The following is a 25168-nucleotide window of genomic DNA, read 5'->3' on the forward strand; positions in this document are numbered from 1 at the left end:
AAGGACAATATGACAGATAGTAAAATAAACGTTTGAGGACAACAGACTTTACATTTGCAAAACTGGAACGTATAAGATCATAGAGGCTGTTCTGGCATCGTACGTAAGCTCGCGGCGGAGTAAAAAAGAAGACCCAGACAATCGTAAACTGGGTGCCAGTAACAGTGGTCGGTAGATCAGGAGTGCCTCTGTGAAAACAACGCTTTCTAACGCTGCTACGCTATGTTTATCCAAACAGCGAAAAGTTGTGTTGGCTGTTGTATTCTTGTGCTAGCTGGAAGACAACTCAAAAAGGAACACTGTTACAACGCTAAACCACGATATTTAAGAAAATATCAATATCGCTGGCTGGAATGATATCACGAATCTAATTACGGCGAAAAATAGGCGAGCACCCAACGAAGTGAAAGGTGTTTTTCTCCCTTCGTTACGAAAGGCACAGAAAATTAATGCCAGTATTTAAAGACAGGTTCAATACTGAGTTATAGTGAACTGCCAGTGTCCAACGGCCTTGCCGCAGCGGTAACACCGGTTCCCGTCAGATCACCGATGTTAAGCGCTGTCGGGCTTGGCTAGCACTTGGATGGGAGACCGTCCGGTCTACCGAGCGCTGTTTGCAAGCGGGGTGTACTCACTCCTTGTGAGGCAAATCAGGAGCTACTTGATTGAGAAGTAGCGGCTCTGATCTCGTAAACCGGCACTGGTCGGTAAAGCGGTGAGCTGACCACAAGCCCCTCCACATCCGCATCCAGTGACACCTCTTGGCTGAGGATGACACCGCTGCCGGTCAGTACCGCTAGGGACTGAATTTAGTTTTAGAGTTAGTGAACTGACATTGGTTCTCTAAAACTGCTACTTTTCCACTTCGTAACGGTGAGTATTAAGTGGACGCTGTAAAAATTTACAGCTGTTCCAGTTCTTGAAAACAAGTTTTAGGAATACGATAATACGCACAGATTCCAACATTTTTCCTCATTGTCAAAACGGTTACTCCTTGGTAAGGAGCAACTGTACAAGTTCACATTTATCTTACTTTAAAGACATTGTCAGAGGTGAATCGTATGTAGTTCCAAGAAAAATATTTTCAGTCAGTTCTTGTAATGTCGTTCTGTGGAACTTGTTAAGCGATTCCATGACGCTCTCAGACTGTCTTTAAAAAATCTTAAACGTTTTTTAACTTCAGCTTTTAACCTAACCAATCAATACTCGAGCAACAGTACTGAAGAACTGGTCGGAGGAGTGACATGGTGAAGACACACAACCGAAAAAAAACTTACGGCCTCGGCTCCCCAGTTTGGTGGTTGCAATCGCGATTAATGCGTTCCTCATACAGACAAGGCAGAAAGCACATCATTGCCGCTGCAACATTTCAAACATATCTGAGTTTTGTGAGACGTAGCGTCTTACGGGTAAAACACACTCACATCTCACACTGACGCGGCTGTTTGCCTGACCGTGCAGTGATCCCTGCCGCTTTGGCACCAGTGATGTAATTTCACAATCGATTATCGATTACCGAAGCAAAGTCAATCGTCACGCCTAGCAACATACTCTTTACTGCTAACCTAAATTTATGTCACGTGAATTAATTTTTTTTCTTGTAGGTTACATAATACGTATTTGTAACAACAGTACCTCTCTGATGATTGCTTACTGAATCCATAGGCACCATAAAATCCTTATTAAACTCATTCCTGAATTTCGAATGTTGAAACTCGTTAAACTGACCACCACATATTTTGCTACCATTAACTAAGGCTGTATAACAATTAATAATGGAATAATATTGTTCATGGGGGACTACTGTCCGCCCCCGGTAGCTGAGTGGTCAGCGCGACAGAATGTCAATCCTAAGGACCCTGGTTCGATTCCCGGAGATTTTCTCCGCTCATGGACTAGGTGTTGTGTTGGCCTAATCATTATCATTTCATCTCAATCGACGCGCAGGTCACCGAAGTGGCGTCAACTCGAAAGACCTGAACCCGGCGAACGGTCCTCCCGGCGGGAGAACCTAGCCACACCATATTTACATTTATTTATGTGGAACAACTCATTTGGATAATTACTTAAGTGTGTCACGTACTAAGAAATGAATCTGTGGAGCAATATTAAGGCTCAGTTAAACGATCGTTTTGAAAAGTGAGATTATTACTAAAATATTTCTCATAACATTAAATTGTCCATATCCTTGGAAATCTTACCGATTCGCAAAATCTAAGACCAGTTGGAAATGAGCAGGATAATTCTTTTCAGATGAGACATTTTACAAAAAAAAAAAAAAAAAAAAAAAAAAACACCAGTTCGTTTTATTTTCAAAAACCTACATCTATTTTATTTTTTTAATGTGGTAGAGAGGGTTGCGCTAATAACAGGGGTCTGAAATATGATTGCTATCACATTAATAAACATTCCGACAAATTTGATACAAAACGGAAAATCTCTCTTAGGCGAACGCAAATATAAATTAGAAGAGCGCTCTCTTGCATACAGATTGATTCTATTTTTAAGTTCATGTTTATACTTCCTGTTAGTGACCTCACGTTCATTAAACTGCTGGGGAGATGGATGCACAAAAATAGGTTTTAGAGAGATACGAAATGGAAACTTAGAGTGACTCGACGTGGTAGGTCGCGTAGCCCAGCAGTATTCTTAATTTCTGTGTATGTCATCCAAATATACATTGCCAACATGGAAAAAAAAGTCCTCTGACTATTTTTTCTGTGAATTTCTTTGATTTGTGTTTACATAACACTACGCAACAAAATGAAATTTTCTCCCTGCTACTGGGTACAAAATACGTTTCTTATAGTGATTCATATGCCCTGAATACAGATCTGCGGTCGTATTTGCTCTGGCACGTCGGGAAAAATAGTTACGTACGTGTAAAGGTTATCAAGGATAATGCCATTAACTACGCTGAATTGCGAATGTGGAAAATTTTAGAAAAATTAATGTGCGAACTTTGGGATGAAAATGCTGTATGTTATAATTAAGAAGTGAATTATAAATGTTTATTTACCTCTGAAATGAGTCAGGGACCATTAGTTAACCTAAGATTGACAATGGCTTGGTTTAAAAGTGTGTAGAGCTTCTTGCTTTCCACGTTTTAACATCATCTGTTGCTCTCGGCAGAAACCAACAGCAATCCCCCGTTTACGTTTTAACATCATCTGTTGCTCCCGGCAGAAACCAACAGCAATCCCCCGTCATATTCGGACTGAAGCAGCCCTGATATCTTGCTTCCATGGAGGACATCACCTGGCGTAATCTTCCACATCGCTCGTCACTCACGGCTCCAATATTTGACGGAAAGAAGGTGGGATGCGAAATGTCTCTTTAGCAACATTCGACAACCGAGATGCTGGAAGGCTGTTAGCAATTTGTCCACAATTTGTGCATAATTGTCTGCTCCGTGGCTCCCAAGAAAGTTGTGCACGACAAGTACAAACGCGTCCCAAACTGCTAGTGTAATGGGTACGCTGGGTGTGGTCCCAAACAATTTTCGTAAACGAACATTGTGTATGGTACCAACTAATTTCGTTAACGAAAATTAGTTGGGAGTATGCACGATGTACCCACTTTATTTACTGCTATTTTGGAGTGACATTTTACTTGGCAAACATTGGTTGGTTTGAGAATGGCCATAACCCGAAACCGGCCGCCTACAAAATAAACATCCACTATAGTTACAGCCATGGCTGTCTCTTTTTGCTTCACAATTCACACTTTATTTTGAGTGTGATTAACAAATTTCTAAAATGATGTAAGATTATTGCAGGTCATTCTGAAGGAAGAATAAAACCGTTCGTTATCTAGATAAACTTACGAATTCAACATAAATTTTTAGCACTAGTGCTTTCCTAAATTTCTGTCACCCACTAACCAACTGAGAAAATTTCAGCGTTAATTGTTCAAAAATAGTTCAAATGGCTCTGAGCACTGTGTGACTTAACATCTGAGATCATCAGTCCCCTAGACTTAGAACTACTTAAACCTACCTAACCTAAAGACATCACACATCCATGCCCGAAGCAGGATTCGAACCTGCAATCGTAGCAGCCGCGTGGTGCCGGACTGAAGCGCCTAGAACCGCTCGGCCACCGCGGCCGGCGTTAATTGTTAATCTTTTACGTGTGTTAGTACGATCTCTTATATAAGAAAGAAGCATTTGCCGCATAAATGTGTCCGGCAACCATACTTCCATCGGTTTCTGTTGTAGCTGATAACATTAGTTCTTCTGTACTTCACTCCTAGCTGGTAATTTTCCCTGCAGTCGGGGTCCTGCTGTCTCTGTAGACAACAGTGACTTTTAAGGTTGAGTGAGCATCATTCTGTTCAAAATGGTTCAAATGGCTCTGAGCACTATGTGACTTAACATCTGAGGTCATCAGTCCCCTAGAACGTAGAACTACTTAAACCTAACCAACCTAAGGACATCATACACATCCATGCTCGAGGCAGGATTCGAACCTGTGACGTAGCGGTCGTGCGGTTCCAGAGTGAAGCGCCTAGAACCACTCGACCATTGCGGCCGACGAGCATCATTCTGTCTTCTTGTAAAAATCTTTGCATACTATCAAGTTCTAAGAAGCCACTTGTAGCGGGCCGGCCGCGGTGGTCTAGCGGTTCTAGGCGCTCAGTCCGGAACCGCGCGACTGCTACGGTCGCAGGTTCGAATTCTGCCTCGGGCATGGATGTGTGTGATGTCCTTAGGTTAGTTAGGTTTAAGTAGTTCTAAGTTCTAGGGGACTAATGACCACAGATGTTAAGTCCCATAGTGCTCAGAGCCATTTGAACCATTTGAACTTGTATCTGTAAATATTCACTGTGTGGAACAGGCTTTACAGCGTTCGGGGAATAAGGATATTGCAGAATTATAAAGAAGGAAGTGTGCACCTGTGTACGGTACAAAGTACTTGAACATGACTGGTCAAAAATTTTGCTAACTCCCCATCTTTTCTGGTGATGGATTTTCGGACAAAGCTTCATGTATGACAATTCCTAGTAACCGGTGGGACTGCCTTTGAGTTATAGATGCAGAGAATTCATTTCAGATCCAGTCGGAACAACCGAAGGGCAGTGATTCAAAGGATTATGACAGAGAGTAATGTGTCAAAGGAAAGCTGGGAGCGATAAGGAGACAGTGAATTCATTTTTGAGTACACAACTCACAAATGTGTTAATATAAAAACCATTCGCATTCTTTATGACAACCGTGTTGTTGATTAGTGCAGTAGAAGCGCCTGGTCATTGTCAGACGACGTGTGATTATGCCTTACTACAGATACTATTTCCCTGTGTCACGAACAAGCCTTCAAACTCTGGAGGCGCTGCAGTGTGGAGTACGTGACAGAATCGACAACTGCTGCAAATTTCGATCACCAAGAAGCCACACCATTGTGTGAGGAACGTACCATGATAAGACGACACGAACATTCAAAGAGATATCGGCTGGTGCTACTGTTACCTCAAGCGATCTTCGTATATGAAGTAAGTCCACGAGCAGACTCAAGAGGACCACGCGATGTAGAGGGCCGCGTTGCGCGGTACTCTGCCGTCATTTTACTCGTTTATGCGGTGTGGAGGGGCATGGGCTGGGTGTACTGTTCTCCTCGCTGTTGTCAGCTTACCACACTTTGCTGGCACTCCTCTCATTCAAGCAGCTCCTCAGTTAACATCACGAGCCAGAGTGCACACGACACAATTTCTTCCATCAAGGAGAAGTCCCAGTCTGCACCAGAAACTGGCCGTGGATGCTCTGCTTGACAGTCAGACCCACTGATCGTTCACAAATGGAAGCGGATCGTATGTAGTGCTTTAATGAGACGGATAAATATATATACCAATGTTCTTAAATTATATTTATGACTTTTTTTTACTACAAACTATCTGTTTTATTGGTATTAGCAAATTCACAATAGCTTTCGTTACAAGTATCAATATCATTGTGTTCTCTCTAAGTCGGTAGGCTTGAGATCAGAGAACAAGTCAGTGACGATGTGAATATTTACCGATGCCTGTGGAAGAACTCGTCTTCTCAGCTGGTTTTGTGTTCAGCTTGCATTTGTCACATGTGGAGTAACACTTCTGGTATCTTCCGATATAAACGACGGTTAAGTTCAATTCACAATAACAAGTAACACTTCTGGTATCTTCCGATATAAACGACGGTTAAGTTCAATTCACAATAACATTTCCTAGATGATAAAGTATAAAATCAATACGACAATAGCTTATAATCATATTTAAATCTCGTTCTTTTCCGCTCCGTAAATGTAACCTACATCCTTCTGTAGCTTTCACAGGATAGAGTAGCATGGAGAGCTGCATCAAACCAGTCTCAGGACTGAAGACCACAACAACAACAACAAATTTAACCAAATAGACTACGGTGTATTCAGTTACTAGTTACATCCAGCTTGACTGTCGATTTATTGTGAAATGCTTCTTTTAATTAAGAACACTGCGTCTAATATAGTTTCACAGATTATTTCGAAAATGTTAGACCATGAGAGAGTATAAACTGTTTCCGCTGTCAGTGCACAAGTACGATGATTACTGAGGATAAAAAACACGACGAAAACAGTTTATGCACACACTTGAATGTAACACGCACTCCATTTACTCACTGAAGATTGTTTTTACAGTCGTAGTGATCATACTGACTTTCATCAATACTTCCTTTAGATCTGTAACAACGACTTATGGAGGTGAGGTGCATAGTTCCATGGCAGAAGAAATTCTCGCTGATCAAGTAATGAACTGCTGGTAAGTGGTTACAGAAGAGCACACGAAAGATTCAGATGCAGATGATGTAGCTACTACGTCTACAGCTTTAAACACTACTACAGTAACTGATGGTAGTCCGGGACACACATTGTCAAGTAGACCAGTGGGTGAAACATCTAGGACAGATGCAGCAGGTAGGACAGACTTTTTGTCTGTGCCTGAAGAAGTCGTGAAACTATAGTGCTGAAGTGGCTGGATTTATTTGCGAGGTCTAAAGTTGGTTATGTACAGTTTCCGCCTCAGGGTCTATGTTTACTAACACTAGTTCACATTTACTGCAGATTTTTCAAACTTTTTGGTAACAGATTTTGTTCTCTTGATTTACTGGTACGAATATTTACCACCACATAACTCATGGTGGACCTACAAATACATACACATTATAGAATGTATGTATGTATCTCTGAATATTTGTATGTATGTGTCTGTGTATGTATGTGTATTCCACATCTTTTCCTAAATCACCGGACCGATTTCACCAAACTTCGTACATATATCCCTTACTTTGAGGCATCAATTGCTGTGGAGGTAAAAACGAACTACACATCATAGTTCAGGAGATATGACGTCATAAACAGTGATATGTGTGAAAAACTGCCTCATCATGGATAGCGGTTAAATGTGTTACGTATGTGCTATTGTCTGTGTTCACAATAAATTTCGTAGGCAGTATCGATATATGCAGCCTAATGCACCTACAAAGGTATACCATGATACCACACTATTTAGGCGTAGCTCCGTATGCCGATCCTGCCTTGGAGGCGGTTAAGTGGGAGATGTGTCTCAGAGCTGGATAGTGACAGATGGTGACGCGAGACTGGACGCGCACGTAGTTTATGTATCAGCCGATAGAGGACAATATTGGATAGGGGAACTGTGATTTTAGTTTCGATTGTGCCCACTAGAGTGCACTAAAGTAAGAGAATGTTTTTCATAAACTGTTCAAGTATTTTCATAAAGTGTTGTTATGTCTTTTTGCGTATGTAAAATGTTATAAATGTGTTTTAGCAGTATGAATGATGCGTGAGTGTGGTTTAAGGTTAATATGAAAATAATTGTTTAACGAGTTATGTAGTAGGATTTAGTGTTGGAACATTTCGAGGAAGTATGGGTATGGACAAAGGGGATTTTTGTAGAACAGATTTGTAAAGTAAGTTTATGGTAAAGGGAAAGTTAATTCAGGTATAAATAACCATAGTAAATAACTTTATGCATAAGCAAAACTTCAGCATATTAGATAATTACGTTGGTAAAAAGTGCAGTCGTTAGGTTTACTATTCTGCGATTGGTTATTGATGAAAAGCGCAGATTGACGCGGGAGAATGTTGTTTCGCTATTGGCTGTTGAGTAAACTGACCAATGGTAAAGCAATATTCTTCGCGCGCCTTTCTCTGCTGGTAAAGAAGACTTAGAGTATTCTAGGAAGAGTCGGAGCCTAGCCATGAAACAGTTCGGACGTGTGTAGTAGTAGTTCCGATGGAAGTGATAAGTTGCCGGATCTACCAGTGTTTCATACAACAAAAGTATTGGAAAGTGGCGGCATAATTATTCCGATATGTGTGTAGAAATTTCGGAATTTTTAAGTGAATTTTGTGACGAGAAAAGACACATATTCCGCGTGGCGTATTGAGCAGGTCGGTGGCTAAAAACTGTGACTGCATTATGTACCGACAGACTTAATATTTGGCGAGCATTATCAATCAAAAAAATCAGTATTTTTGTAGCTATTCCGTTTTCGGAAAATGCAACACCATAAACTTGCTAATGTGAGTGAAAGGGATTGTGAGTGACTGCGGTAAGACTAGCACGGGCTTGGCAGTGCTACTGGTTCACCTAAGTTTCAGAATATATTAATTGAGGACAAATTTCCAACCTTTCATGTGAAAACTTTCTCCCGAAACGTACATTAGGGACTTTAATTGCAGCCTGGTTCACGTCGAAGTACAGTAGGTTTCACTCGGCTTCCCTACTTATGATCTGCTGAGACAATGTTCACAGGTAGGTGCAGGTTCGTCGTAAAAGGGACGGAAAGAACCGCGCCGCCGCACTATGTCAGGACATACGACATCATAAAGACTGAGATCTGTAGCATTGTGCATAACGTTTATATTTATTATTTATCTCTTATTAACTCTATTCACAACATGTATCGCTGTCAGTATGCAGATAGTACCCATATATGTCGCTGAACGCATCGACAGAAATATACTATAATACGACACATAGTTCAAGAGACACGACTTATTTCCCATCGGATTAGGCAAGGATGCGGAAGGAAGTCGGCCGCGCCCTTTCCGGAAGCGATTTAGGGAAATCACGGAAAACCTAAATCAGGATGCCCAGACACGGGATTGAATACGGGTCCAGTGTGCTAACGACTGCCTCATTACGTATGAAGTTTTATTCTTTACCACTAAGACAATGCTACAGTCCAGTCAACTTAAAGAAATTACTGATACTTGGCAGCACTTTTGACAGATTTCAACTGCGAAGCACAAACGGCTGTAGACGAAAATAATAGTCGTCTACAGAGTTATGAAAAGATGTTGCCATAGAGACGTTTACAGAATCGCGTTGTAGATAAGCGAAGCAGCTGCGCACAACGTACAGAAACTGTCCGGGATCATGTTTCTTAATTCGGGTACTGTTCTTATACATTTGTACACTACGTACATTTCTTTGCACGACTGTTTCTAATTTAAAAGGTGTTTTCACGAATACAATGAAAAGAAATTTTTTCGGTACTTCAGGACACAGTTAATTTTATTTTCGTTTCTAATAGAAAATTGGCGAAATGAATACCGGTACAATACTGGCTTTGTCAGGTAATCCGTAATAAAGCGAGCCGTGTTATTGGTTACTATTGCCAAAGATTACCTACTGACATCTATGTGATTATTATGATGGGTAACGCATTTTGTCATTCAGACGGTTAAATATAGCGCTTTCACGTAGACATTATACAGGGTGTCCCACTCGAAAGATGCCCCATAGATATCGGCCGAGGGTAAGATCTTCATCGTCCAACTGGTTCACAAATTCCTAAAACATTTCGATATAAACTGCACTTGTGTAGACTCGAAAAAAATTGGTCCGGTGATGCGACGCTGTGGCATTCTACATGGGTGTACATAGATATACTGCAAATCACAAGTGCCTGGCAGACGGATCATCGAACCACCTTCACAATAATTCTCTATTATTCCAATCCGGTACAGCGCGCGGAGAAAACGAACACCGACATCTTTCCGCGTGAGCTCTGATTGCCCTTATTTTATTATGATGATCTTTGCCCCCCATGTAGGTCGGTATCAACAAAATATTGTCGCATTCGGAGGAGAAATCTGGTAAAAGAAATTTCGTGAGAAGATTCCGCCGCAAAGGAAAACGCTTTTGTTTTCATTATGTCCATCCCAAATCATTTCAATGGCACTCTCGCCCCTATTTCGCTGTGATACAAAACGTGCTGCCTTTCTTTGAACTTTCTCGATGTTCTCCGTCAGTGCTATGTGGTAAGGATCCTACACCGTGCAGTAGTATTGCGACAGAGGACGGACAAGCGGAGTGTAGGCAGCCTCTTTAGTAGATCTGTTACATTTTCTAAGTGTCCTCCCAATAAAACGCTGTCATTGGTTAGCCTTCCTCACAACATTTTCCATTGCACAGATCACGCCAATCTTTCGTGAATGCATAGGTTGCTCGATCAGTGCGTGTGGATTTCCATTACACCATAAACGTGTATTTTGAGTGTTTACATAACCAGGGAGGTCGAACTACGCGTCATCACTGAACCATGCTTAGTGCAATATTCCTGGCCTCTCAGGAATAAATTTCTGAAAACAACGGCAAAATGTAATGCGTTTGTCTTTGTTATTGACATTTAGTTCCTGAAAAACTGTAAACCTGCATGGATAAGCGCCGGCCTTCGTCACAGCTCTGTGACAAGTGCTCCACGACATTCCACATTCGCCGTCCGCTGAGGCGGAGCGGTTCTAGAACGATTCTAGGCACTTCAGTCCGGAACCGGGAGGCTGCTGCGGTCGCAGGTTCGAATCCTGCCTCGGGCATGGATGTGTGATGATGTCCTTAGGTTAGTTAGGTTTAAGTAGTTCTAAGTCTAGGGGACTGATGACCTCAGTTGTTAAGCCCCATAGTGCTTAAAGCCATTTGAACCATTCCACATTCCTGAGATAAACGTCGAACAGACTCTGCAGGAAAGGCCAACAATCGTTTTTTCACGTCAGTCACTTTGTCTCCCGATAACGGCGGACGTCCCCCGCCTTGAAGGCCCAACACCGACAAGCTCTCCATCTTGTTCACTAACTTTTGTACGCAGCATTTAGACGGTAGATGCTCGTCACCAAACCTTTCAACAAGCATTCGCTGACATGTCTTAAAGGAACCACTAATCCAATATTGTTTCACAAGAGACAAGCGTTCTTGGACAGAATAGCGATACGTTGTCGCTAAACACTGCACACAGCTCCAGACACAGCATCGCTCTGAAACAGACTGTTGCGTCAAACGATGTTGCAGACTGCAGTGTTGCCAGATGAAGTGCCAGAATTTGCGCGGTGCAGTTTCAGAGGAATTACTAAACATGTTTGTCGGGCCTGTTTAGAATGGGACACCCTGTATAAAAAGTTCAGTTTACCCATATCTGCGCCAGAGAGTGAACCACCTCGTGCGCCATCGTGACGTAATGACGGACGTGTTGCTGACGCAGCTGATGTTGTCGAGGCTCCTGAAGCTCTGCGTGCTGCGGCCTTACCTGACGACGTGCTTGTGTCGCTCGACCCAGTACTTGATGGCGGAGCGCACCAGCATCTCCTGGCGCTTGCTGAGCCCGTTGGGCCCGATGCCGCCGGCGGAGGTGACGGCGCCGCCCGAATCGGCCTCGCGCACCGTCGACAGCGCCGCCGAGCGCCGGTTGAAGCCCGAGAAGTCGCGCTGGCTGCTGTAGATGCCGCGGATCGTCATGCCGTCCGTCACGCCGTTGCTCATGTCTGAAACACGCGCCGGCGCTCCGTCTGGACTCAACTTGGCGTGAGCTGCGAGCTCCACTCGTCTCGTAACACATCTTTTCGACTTCTTTTGTATCTGTATCAATATTTCTACGTCGATTTGTACTCGTGCTTATGTAGCGTGTTGTGTCTACCATGGAAATTCTTTGACTATGTATACATGTTTCAGTTATGTGAACTTTTGAACGATGTTGTTTCAATTATGCTTGTGAATTTAAATAACTACTGAAATGATTGTCATACACTCCTGGAAATGGAAAAAAGAACACATTGACACCGGTGTGTCAGACCCACCATACTTGCTCCGGACACTGCGAGAGGGCTGTACAAGCAATGATCACACGCATGGCACAGCGGACACACCAGGAACCGCGGTGTTGGCCGTCGAATGGCGCTAGCTGCGCAACATTTGTGCACCGCCGCCGTCAGTGTCAGCCAGTTTGCCGTGGCATACGGAGCTCCATCGCAGTCTTTAACACTGGTAGCATGCCGCGACAGTGTAGACGTGAACCGTATGTGCAGTTGACGGACTTTGAGCGAGGGCGTATAGTGGGCATGCGGGAGGCCGGGTGGACGTACCGCCGAATTGCTCAACACGTGGGGCGTGAGGTCTCCACAGTACATCGATGTTGTCGCCAGTGGTCGGCGGAAGGTGCACGTGCCCGTCGACCTGGGACCGGACCGCAGCGACGCACGGATGCACGCCAAGACCGTAGGATCCTACGCGGTGTCGTAGGGGACCGCACCGCCACTTCCCAGCAGATTAGGGACACTGTTGCTCCTGGGGTATCGGCGAGGACCATTCGCAACCGTCTCCATGAAGCTGGGCTACGGTCCCGCACACCGTTAGGCCGTCTTCCGCTCACGCCCCAACATCGTGCAGCCCGCCTCCAGTGGTGTCGCGACAGGCGTGAATGGAGGGACGAATGGAGACGTGTCGTCTTCAGCGATGAGAGTCGCTTCTGCCTTGGTGCCAATGATGGTCGTATGCGTGTTTGGCGCCGTGCAGGTGAGCGCCACAATCAGGACTGCATACGACCGAGGCACACAGGGCCAACACCCGGCATCATGGTGTGGGGAGCGATCTCCTACACTGGCCGTACACCACTGGTGATCGTCGAGGGGACACTGAATAGTGCACGGTACATCCAAACCGTCATCGAACCCATCGTTCTACCATTCCTAGACCGGCAAGGGAACTTGCTGTTCCAACAGGACAATGCATGTCCGCATGTATCCCGTGCCAACCAACGTGCTCTAGAAGGTGTACGTCAACTACCCTGGCCAGCAAGATCTCCGGATCTGTCCCCCATTGAGCATGTTTGGGACTGGATGAAGCGTCGTCTCACACGGTCTGCACGTCCAGCACGAACGCTGGTCCAACTGAGGCGCCAGGTGGAAATGGAATGGCAAGCCGTTCCACAGGACTACATCCAGCATCTCTACTATCGTCTCCATGGGAGAATAGCAGCCTGCATTGCTGCGAAAGGTGGATATACACTGTACTAGTGCCGACATTGTGCATGCTCTGTTGCCTGTGTCTATGTGCCTGTGGTTCTGTCAGTGTGATCATGTGATGTATCTGACCCCAGGAATGTGTCAATAAAGTTTCCCCTTCCTGGGACAATGAATTCACGGTGTTCTTATTTCAATTTCCAGGAGTGTATAATGTATTGTAAATGACTTGGGCATAGTTAGGGAACGTAGGGTTGAATGTAAAATCCGTGGGGAATGCCCGCAGCTACGGAAGTAGTCTGGAGGAGTGGAAAAGGTGCGGTTGGCGCGCAAGTGCCAACTCGTCCTTTGTGACGAGTAAGGAGTATGGGCTGAGCAGTATTTGTGGCTCAGATTCATGGAGTTTTGAGGCCAGAAAAGCTTAAGAGCAGTATTTGTGGGCCTCAAGTGGTGTATTTGATGATACTACTATTATGGCATGGTTTTTTGTCCCTATGAAAATGCCGTTCCGGTGCCAAGAAGATTAGTAATAGGGCGAGGCCAACAGTACTGCCATGACTGCCTCGCCGCCAGGTTAACAGCCACTGCAAATCGTGCCACCAGTACCATGAGCCTTCCACTAGATTGTTTGTATTAGGTACTCCGTAAATCGACCAGGCATTTGTGAAATTGGTTGATTTTAATAACAATCGTCGTGTTCCTAAAAACTCCATCTTGCATCCGTGATTATCCCGAATCACAAACCTGGACAAGAATCCTATCCTAGTGAATTTAATTCTGAATGTCCGACTTTATTATGGAAAGACTCATTTGGCAGCTGTAAAGAATTGTGATTGCTTTCTAATGTGTGGGGTTACAGTGTTTAACGTTCAATTTCATAGTTTGAGGAACATTCCATTTCCAATGCTATTTTAAATCAATCTGCAGATATTTTCTCAAAAGAATAATGAATCTTCAAACCATTACACTTTTAGGGCCCTCATGTACTAGGCTAGTTTGTTAATGAAGCAATGCAAAGGCTCCTTCAGTGCCAGTGTACTTAGATTTGCATTCTGTTTAACTGCTTCAAACCGAGTTTAAGAAATAAATATTCACCGTGTTAGCTATTCTAATGCAAGTTGGTTAATGCACAGCCATAGAAATCCTGTACTAAGCAATGATGTTATAGACTATGATCATCAACCTGATTTAAGTCATAATCTTTTCACCCTCTTCCCTGTTTAGTGTTGCTACTAGTTTCATGTGTGTTGGTTCTATAAACTGCTGAATCTTCTTCATCTAAGGTACGTGTTGTTGAGAGGCATACGTTAATGTTTGCTATCTCATTGGGCATTTATTTGTCTAACTTCCAAGTTAGCGGTATATTTATCTGCAAGGTTAAATTACTGTATTGTAGTGTGGCCAGATATAAAGAAAGAGTTTATTGTGTGTGTAAAGGAAGGTTACGTTAGCCTTAGCACTGCATTCTGCTTTATTATATCGCTTGGCACAAGAATGCTTAATTAGGCTGGCGACCGATTTTAATATGTAATGTTACTACTTGCTTTTGTGCTGGGAGAACGTCTGTTTCCTGACCCTCTTGTTTACTGTTAGTTGTACTGGAGTGTTCCGGAAACGAATTCCAGTCTGATTGTTCTGTTACCATTACGTTATCTCACGGTAACAGCGTCTAAAAAATTCGTCGCAGATGTATAATGTTAGCTACGAATGTCGATTAAGGTGAGTTATGTTACCCTTACAGCCTGACTCTCATGGAACAATCCGTCGAATACTGGCATGTAGAGCTGTAAGGGATTGAGTCGAATCAAAACCGAACACCTGCCACAATGAAACCACGGAATGGTTCCATTAAAAAGTAATGACCATATGCGTCAACACATTTATCGCACTCGGAGAAGATACGATCAATTTATGTTTGATAGATCGTGGCGGACGCACAATCGCCCCCGCTGCTGCATTTTCTCGTTCGACCGTCTACACGTGTCTTTCTTCAGGTCGCCAAGAATGTGAAAATTACACGGCGACATATCCGGGTTGTACAGAGGATGCTGCAGTTTTTCCCAACCAAACTGCTGAAGCGTCACCTTCGTCTGATCGGCTGTGGGGAGGGGAGGGGTGTGGGAGGAGGGGGGCCAGAACGATTCCGGCCGACAGCATTTCTGGGCGTTTCGATTTTATAGTGCGTCACAGTTTCTACCATAGACCATCGATAACATAGTCCGCCCACACACCAATCTCTGTAGTGTTGACGTTTGAAACGAACATCTAACTCACGTGACTATGGGCAGTAAGCCGAGTCTCTGTCATTACGCACAATGTGAAGTGAAGCTGACAGTTTTCCTCATTTTCTCCTGAAATCGAGCGTAGATTTTAACAATAAAATGACTTTTCGTATTGCTATTATTCATCATGTGCTAGTACAGGTAACCCAACATTTCCGAAATTCCTGATGTTAATATTCTTCGTCTCGCGGTAGCGTTCTTGCTTCCCGAGCACGGTGTCCCGGGTTTGATTCCCGGCGGGATCACGGATTTTCAGCTGCCTCGTGATGACTGGGTGTTGTTGTGTTGTCTTCATCATCATCATTCATCCCCATTACGAACGGAGGAAGGCAATGGCAAACCACCTCCACAAGTACCTTGCCTAATACAGCGGTGATGGTCTCCTGCATTGTCCCCTACGCTCGGGTAGTGAGTATGGGACTTCATCATCACCAATACGGTGATTACCGTTACTATACGTGGTAATTTGAGAAATACTGACAGTTCTTTCGACAAACGACAGAATTACAGCTATTTGGTGAATGCCTGTTTTTATTGAACTGTCAGTCTTAATTCACAGATCCCATTGGAGCAGAAGACGAACTATCGGTCTGGCATTCACCATTACTTTTCTCACGATTACTCAACAATATGCGTGAAATGTTTTATTATGCTTTTATAAGAAATTAAATCGGTTTATGTTCATAATGTCTGTTTTTTCCCATAGTAAGCGTTTATATTTCACGAATTTTGGTTAACCCAATAAAGATACCAAAGCAATGGACATAATGTATTAGAAAATATTGTAGAGAACTCCTGTTGTGAGATAGATATTAACATTCTGTCATTTTAAAGCGCAGTCTTTCGTAGAGTTTTACATCTAAGGATCAACATAAATTCTAACTTTCAACTCCTGGAAATATTTTTGCAAGTACAGAGTTGGGCAAATAAAAGTGGACAGATGGACAGAGTTCTATTGTACAAAGAAACACAGAAGAGGAAAGGAAAAACAGTACTAACTCGACTATAGCAGATGTTGAAAGTGACCACCATTCATCTCTTGGCACTTTTGGACGCTGGTCAGCAAGTTGCCGAAGGCAGATCAAAGCAAGACTGCTGAAATTGCTGCAGTGTCATCCGAAATATTCTTCTGCAGTTCTTGAAGACTATGAGGATTGTTGCGATACCCCAGACTTGGAGGGCTCCTTAGACAAAGTAATCGCACTCTGACAGATCAGGTGACCTGGGTATCCAGCTTGGGACGCGACCAGACTGACCTCCGGTAACAACTCCGTCAAGCGTGAAGACTGTGTAAATGTGCTCCAAGGTTCGCCCAGCTGTATGGGCAGTTAATCCATCCTGTTGGGGTGCGATTATATGCATACGTTCACGTCCAATAGTATCCACTTGCCAGGGCCACTTTTATTTCTCCCACACTGTATTTGAAAGTAGTTCACTTTCACACCTGAAATTTCCGTCAGTTTACCTAATATGCAGGATACAAAACATGACTTATCTGAGCATATGTTTGTAGTAAAAAGCACAACATTTGCTCTGTAACAAAAGTGTAATCAGTTGTGCACTATAAAGGCTGTGTTACCTATCGTCTGGTTCCTGCAAAGTGTCTTCATAGCGCTGCTTGACTAGGTTGAGAAACTCGACGAGTGTAGGGCCTCTGCAGTCGGAGAAGGAGGCAGTGATGGCCCTACTAGAACTTTTGGGAACAGCTTTGGATTTCTTTGGTGCATGAGATGTATGATGTATCCAGTGTTGGCTTTGCCGTTTGCCCTCGGGCTGCGGGAAGGAATCATCCTGTTGCACGATAACGCCCGCCTCCACACTGCCAACCGGGCCAAGGCTAGGTTTCACCGATTTGGTTGGGAAACACTGAAACATCCTCCGCACAACCCAGATCTTTCACCGTCTGATTTTCACATGTTTGACGACCTGCGAAAAGAGAAGTGTGGGCGTCAGTTTCAGTCGGAGGAGGAAGTGCGAGAGTTGGTACGGTTGTGGATCCGTCAGCGGCTGACAGCGTTCCAGAAAACGGGAATTGATTATCTCGACTCCCGGTGCGATAAATGTCTCTAAACTTACGATGATTACTTTTGAATGGAAACATTCATGGTCTCATTGTAGCGGGTATGCGGTATTTATTTGACTGCCTCTCATGTATGACTCACGAACTGCGATGGTCGTTCAATAAGTAACGCCCCACATTTTTTCTCACAACGTATTTATTGTTAAGAGTCAGAATTAGGTGACAATATACATCAACATGTTTTGTCCATGTCCTGTTTTTTCTAAGCAGTCTCCATCACGTTCTATGGCCGTACGCGAACGTTGTGAAAAGCTCTTGTCCTGCAGGAGTAGCAATGTTTTCAATGCGTGACTAACACTCTCGTAATCTTGAAAGTGTGTTTCCCGTAGAGAATCTGTAAGCGGCCGAAAGAGATGAAAGTCCGAGGGTGGCAGGACTGGACTGTAGAGTGTATGAGGCAATGATGTCCAACCAAATTTGGGGATGTGTTCCCGGGTTCTCAGGCTTATCTGTGGCCATGCATTATCGTGTTGGAGCAAGATTTCTGCTGGATTCTTATCCAATCGAACACATCGGAAACGGTTCTTGAGTTCCACGAGCACGACTCAGCATGTCTGGAGCAATGGCTGTGACAGTACGTCCCGAGCGTGGCTGATCATGGAGCTCTTTTTCTGCATTTCCTGAGGCTGTGCTTATGAATATTCACCACGATTTCCTTTTGTGCACACGAGAATTCAATAACAGCACGCTTCTTGTAACGTGAATCGTATGCAGACGCCGTTTTGACGCTGTGCTACGGTTCCACAATTTGCCAGAACGGTTCGAAATTTCACCGGCTCGCAGAAAAACATCAGATGTGAAGCACAAACAAGGACGATTGTCTATGTATATTAATGGCTGTTTAAAAGAAAATGTGGGGCATTACTCATTGAACGACTCACCTGTATTCGTTCCGTGTCTGAGCACGACAGTAAGTATGCAAGGACTGAAATGGGCCGCGCGGGATTATCCGAGTGGCCTATGGCGCTGCAGTCCTGGACTATGCGGCTGGCCCCGGCGGAGGTTCGAGTCCTCCCTCGGGCATGGATGTGTGTGTTTGTCCTTAGGATAATTTAGGTTAAGTAGTGTGTAAGCTTAGGGACTGATGACCTTAGCAGTTAAGTCCCGTAAGATTTCACACACATTTGATCATTTTTTTGGACTGAAATGGGAAGTCTAACACCATGAACACCTTGACCGAGCGCTACCGAAGTGATACTCGAGTATTTAAGAGCCTGTGGGATACGTTAATTTAATTTTCGTTCTTATCTTAGTTTATTTTCCTTATTTCGGTACAGAAAAGAGAAAAGATTCGTTGAGATCAAGGATCGTATGATTGCAAAATGGCCACTGGATGTGTCCAGTGGTACTGAAACGTTTCTCGCGGTGAACGCAACACATGATGGCAAGATGACATGCAAGTGCAGCTTATCGCCATATTTCGGACATCGAGAAAGGTTTGAATCATTAGTATGAGTGACATGGAGGTATCATACCGACATATCGCACCGACATATTCTCCGCTCAGAGACTGGGTGTTGTGTTGTCCTAATCATCATCATTTCGTCCCCATCGACGCGCAAGTCGTCGAAGTGGCGTCAAATCGAAAGACTTGCACGCGGCGAACGGTGTACCCGACGGGAGGCCCTAGTCACACGACATCGCACCGACAATTGGAAGTTGAGCAATGGCTGCACAACGAATAGCGACGAGATGCGCGCAGGACAAAAGTGTGAGAAGAGGAGTGGGCACGCGTCCTTTCGGAGGGACTACGTCACGAGGAGACCATAGGATTCCCCGGCTGGCTCTAACGAATGGATGGATGGCAGCGAAATCCGCTCACAATGAAAAGGCAGTGTTACCTCCAACAGTCTGAAACAGATTACTGGAAGTTGCGTTGAAATATCGATTGCGCATGCGTCGTTTTCCACTGCCACCATATCACAGTCCGCTTGCTTAGCTGGGTGGTAACGTGCTCGCCTCCCATGCAAGCTGGCCCGGATTCGATTCCCGGCTGGGTTGGAGATTCTCACCGCTCGGGGACTGGGTGTTGTGTTGTCCTCATCATCATTTCATCCTCATCACCGGCTCTCAAGTCCCCCAGTGTGGCGTCGAGTGAAATAAGACTTGCACTTGGTGGCCGAACTTCCCTGAATATGGGCCTCCCGGCCAACGATGCCATACGCTCGATTCCATTTACCATATCACAGCCAGAACAGACTTGCGTGCAGTAAAACCAGAGCCAGCTGGAGCACTGGGTGAGCTTCTGTGGTGTTCAACTACGACCATCGCTTACGTTTGTGGTGACTAGTTCGACGCCAACGTATCAGTAGACCGCATGGCGGAAGTTTAAGTAAGCAGTAACTCTCGAGACTTCTACGAGGTGGTATCCAAAAGTTTCGGTACTGGTGCTGCAACCTGTTGGAAACCTTACCTTTGGACTAATGGTCACCATCACCCTTTGAAGTAGTTCCCATACACATGTACATACCAGTCCCAGCGCTTCTGCCATTGGTCAAACGTTTTCTATATGTCCTGTTCTTTGAGGGTGTTTATTACCGCCAGCGATGCTTCTTGAATCCTCTCTAGGATGTCGAACCGACGGCCTTTCAACTTGAGTTTCAGTTTTGGGAATAGCGCGAAGTGTGTCTACTTTCAGTTAACCAGATACCCTCTATTCCCCTAGTTCCTGGAATACCCAACACTTACTAGAACATGGAAGAGGAAACCATCATTGTCTCCTGAATATTTTTCTACCGTGGTGCGTTGCTGCCCCTGCATAATCACATCATCATCTTTCATTTTACTGAAAGCATGGTGCAACCTATCAGATCTCTAACATATTCAGTTTTCGTGACCCAGAATTATGTGTCCCATTTACCCAAACCAACAATATTGTCCCAGCTCATATTATTCTCTCCATATGTTAAAGTACCTTCACATCGCTCCTGTTCCCTCACTACAGGAGATGCAATGTACAAACCCATCAACAGCATCCTACCTACATATTTCACAACGTTCAATAGCTGCCCAAACATTTCCCATACACAGTGGTACAACTTCGTTTCCAGTCCTACCGTTCTGCCCCATAACACTCAATGGGAGATGACTATCACGAACCAGCTACATCTGTCACATAATTGCTACCATCAACATCACCAACATCACCAACTGATAAAAGCCACAATCTTCACAATCTTCACTAATGCTGTTTCAAAAACATCATCCTTACAAAATACCTTTAGGATGCATTTCAGTCTGGAATTCTTCACTGCAAAAATTTCTTTCTATACTTAATTTAAATTAGTTTGCTTTTCAACATTGTGGCTACTGACATATCAATAGATGTTATGAAATTAAGACAGAAAAAAATTCTTGGAGAAATTTTGTCGAAATTGAAATGTGTGCAGACAGTCCCTCGACGTGAAAACTTACCGACATTGGCGCATTGAGATAATGTCTTTGACGGCAGGAGGTTTATTATGTGCATCCCAAAGCATCATTCACACAGTGAGATTACTGCTCAGACATCAATATACTCAGTGGGTAGTGGATGTCTGAAAGAGGCGTAGCGGATGATCTTACCAATAATCAGCTCCTTCCCTGAAGAATCCCGTGAATTTAACTGTAGATTTGGCGCAGTGGGTAACTTTAAGAATTTAATTCATTAAACAGTGGTGGTCGTAGTATATGTGAAACACGAGTACCTGTAATGGGTGTTTCATTCAAAGACTGAATGAAGAACCATCGCTATGAAACCCAATTTATTACAACTTGCTGTGGACTTCAAGTTAACTCAAGCACACAAGAACATTGAATCGTCATGTTCATTAATTATTAGTGCAAGTTACAAAGGAATGAAAATATCAGCATCTTGGCAAAGGTCGGGTGATGACGTTGAGGTGTAAATGTCAACATAGCGTTTAGGGAACGATTAAGTTTCCCAGAGTCGCACAGTGATTGACGAATGTTAATCAGGGATGAAATAAAGAACTACAGAAACAATCATGGATGAAAGAAAGAACTACAGAAACAATCATGAATGTACCCACTGTCTTGATTGAGCACATGAGTTCGATACTCCCAATAGTTGTACTTGAATTAGAAATATAAAATCCCTACCGTCAGTCTGAAGACTCTTTGTACATCTTATAATCTGGTTTGTGAACACTGCAGTTGTTCGTAACACTTAGCGCCACCAGCGCCTACAAGTGGCGTCTGTAGTGGCGGAAAATTCTAAGCCATCTAGCCTGTAGCAAAGACTGTTCTTCCTCAGAACTTGGAGTCGAGGTTTCTCCCTTACCTGCCGCACCCCCTGATGAGTCTTTGATGGAAGTAAGTCCCACAGGGCGCTCCCAGCAAGAAGCAGAAGTTTTACGCTATCCGTTTGCGTGTGAGAATTATGCATGATTTTGAACATCAGTAGCAGTCAGTCCTCCTAGCACCGAATAATCAGGAATTGATTAGATTATATTAGATTATTACTTGTTCCATAGATCATGAATATGACACTTCGTAATGATGTGGAACGTGTCAGGACCGTCCTACTAATGCAAAAATCTTCCTTCCGTACTCAGTTTAATCATAATTGACCAGTCGTGTGGGTTTTTAGTGCTGGAGTTCAGAAAATAGCTGCTCATGACTTCCACCATCTGTCGTATTTCTTTTCTTCTACTCTAGACTATATAGACGAGCCAAAGAAACTGGTACACCTGCCTAATATCGTGTAGGGCACCCGCGAGCACGCAGAAGTGCTACCACACGACGTGGCATGCACTCGACTAACGTCTGAAGTAGTGCTGGACGGAACTGACGCCATGAATCCTGTAGGGCTGTCCATTAATGCGTAAGAGTACGAGGGGTTGGAGATCTCTTCTGAACAGCACGTTGCGAGGCATCCCAGATATGCTCAATCATGTCCATGTCTGAGAAGTCTGGTAGCCATTGGAAGTAATTAAACTCAGAGGACTGTTCCTGGAGCCGCTCAGTAGCAATTCTAGACGTGTGGGATGTAGCATTGTCCTGCTGCAATTGCCCAAGTCCGTCGGAATGCACAATGGACGTGAATGGATGAAGGTGATCAGACAGGAAGCTTACGTACGTATCACCTGTCAGAGTCGTATCTAGACATATCAGGGGTCTCATATCACTTAACTACACATTTTTTTGGAATTTTGGAATGGAACATGTATGTGCGTAACACATACTTCTGTTATCAACACCACTCTGCTACACGGTTCTGATCTAGATCTAACGCCCCCCCCCCCCTTTTTTACCTTTCAGCCCACTTCGTCACAAATAATTCTCAAGAGTAGTTCTCTGTAAGATGGGAATGTCACTTTTACTTAATCGACAACGTGCAAGCTTTACTGATTCGCAGAATGATATAAGAGCCGAAATTCAGAAAATGTGCGCGACAGAATTGCTGATAATCACAACTGACGTGAGCAAATAAGGGAAGTAAAGCACAATTTGGATGGTGACAATTCTTTGTGATGGCCAGTGCGGATACGGTAGTCTGGCGACATAGCAGTCGTATCCTGTCTGATGAAGAGGAATTGGATTGAGTGCCATATGAAATGGAAAATATGTTGACAGATGGCTATTACATGCATATAAGCAAATAAATGAAGCGAATATGCTAGATGGCTACATGTAAAACTTGGACTAAAGAGTTTAGAAGAGTCAGATGAATATTTCTCGGAAGCAGACTGCATAAAGAAGGGAGATGCAAGAAGCTATACTAGCAAGGACTGCGCGAGGTAAAAGAACTTTCTGAACTAGAAACTCACTGATAACATTCAAAAGCGAAAAACTTCACGTTCTCGTAATTCTTTGTTTGCATCACAACTGCGAAACATGGACAGAAATCAAACGTTTAGGACGGTTTGTTTGAAAGGTAATGCCTCTTGAAGATGAAATGGATTGATGACGTCCTGCAATGACAAAAAAAGCCTAGTAAAGAAAGCTATGGATCGAAGGTACAGAGTCTTTGGCACATGTTTGGACATGAGTCATTGCTATAATCTTCATCTTAAGGAGCGGTGGATGGTTAAAGCTGCAGGTGTGGGACTACATAGTATGATTGTACAAGGCAGATCATGGTTGATGTGGGATGCAGCTGTTAGGATGAAAACGAATAGGAAAACTGGTAAGAGACTGGAGTAGAGAACTGCATCAAACCAACCTTGTGGTCACTGATAAAAGCAAGAGTAACAGTGATATTGTGTATCTTGGGCGATTCTAGCTGTTGTGAATAAGGATGCTCTCAAAACGACGTTTATGTCGGGAAATCTGCCCAAAGTATTATTATTTACTGAATGTGAATATACAGTAAAAGAGGCATAGGCTGGATGTGGCGTACTAATTTCAACACTTCTTCAAGACACAACAGACTAACTCGGTTCACTATTAGTTTGATATAATGGTCAGTGATTGTGCCGTTGTAAACAGGCAATATTGTTGGTTGGAGTGTGTAGGATATATGAGCTGTAGTGCAGCTTGTTAGTTGGCAGTGTGGAGGGTGTGTGATTTATCATGTCCCCTGCCACAGGGCAGCTGGCAACTGCTTATTATGAAGCTTCCGTAATGACCCTACCCCAAAACCAGTGAATGACTCACTGGTTGGGATTTGAATATAGAAATGACTGATGTAGCTGGGAATTCACTGAAATTGCCTTGTTAGTTGGTAGTGGGATGGCTGTGTGATTTATGTTGTCCTCTGCTGTAGAGTAAGGCTTGTTGGTGGTGACTGTAGAGATTGAAGGTTGTATCTGACCCCGTCGGGTGGGAGTGTGGAAGGTACGTGTACAATAGACCACGATGAAGAGCAGCTTGTTAGGTAATGTGGAGGGTGTGTGAGATATTGTTATGGTACAGGATGACTTGCTGGTGATGAGTGTAGAGCTTTCACAATGTATCTGGTCCCATTTCGTTGGGAGTGTGGAAGCTATGTGATGTACCTGGCCATATGCCATAGGACAGCCACGTGGTGGGGAGTGTGGAGAACAGGTGATGTATATATGTCCATATATAGAGTGACTTGTCGGTGAGGAGATTGGAGATCATGTGCTGTACCTGGCTTCATAATAAACAGGGACTTGTTGGTGAGGAATATGGAGTGTTTGTGACGTACCTGGCCCCATCCCGTAGAGTGGCTCGTTGGTGGGCAGTGTGGAGGCGGCTCGGAAGAGCTCGCTGGTGTGCGGCACCACGGTGTCCAGCGTGGCGCTGAGCTCCATGAGCGGCTTCATGATCTCCTTGAGGTGCACCAGCTGCTCACATGCGTAGATGAGCCAGCAGCAGAACATCACGTCCATCAGGTTGGAGTGCATCAGCGTCGCCGTCAGCCAGTACAGCTGCCAACAGCAGGGGGCGCGAGTCAGTGACAGGTTGCGGACTATGCACAGACATCTTTCGCAGTTTTGTATGAGCGTGCTTTTATCATTGGAAGAAAGGTATTCCCACGCCACTCCACATCACCAACGAGCCCAGAAGGGAGTTGTACTAAACATTCTGTACTCTCTTGTCTTTCGCATTAGTGACAATAACAGCTTAAG

At 44.1% G+C, this 25168-nt stretch overlaps 1 protein-coding gene and 1 pseudogene across 1 annotated transcript in view; one reads left to right on the plus strand and one right to left on the minus strand.

The window, feature by feature from the left end:
• The window catches only part of LOC124711998 (odorant receptor coreceptor), a 337140-nt gene that overhangs the window by 183632 nt on the left and 128340 nt on the right, over nucleotides 1–25168 (minus strand). The window contains exons 4-5 of the mRNA XM_047242283.1: nucleotides 24745–24967; nucleotides 11561–11795 (exon numbers count right to left, since the gene is read on the minus strand). Of these exons, the coding sequence (XP_047098239.1) occupies nucleotides 11561–11795; nucleotides 24745–24967 (458 nt within the window). The remainder of the gene's footprint in view (nucleotides 1–11560; nucleotides 11796–24744; nucleotides 24968–25168) is intronic.
• On the plus strand, nucleotides 502–619 carry LOC124712630 (annotated as a pseudogene).

Source organism: Schistocerca piceifrons, chromosome 8, assembly GCF_021461385.2.
Source record: "Schistocerca piceifrons isolate TAMUIC-IGC-003096 chromosome 8, iqSchPice1.1, whole genome shotgun sequence".
NCBI classification, from domain to species: domain Eukaryota; kingdom Metazoa; phylum Arthropoda; class Insecta; order Orthoptera; family Acrididae; genus Schistocerca; species Schistocerca piceifrons.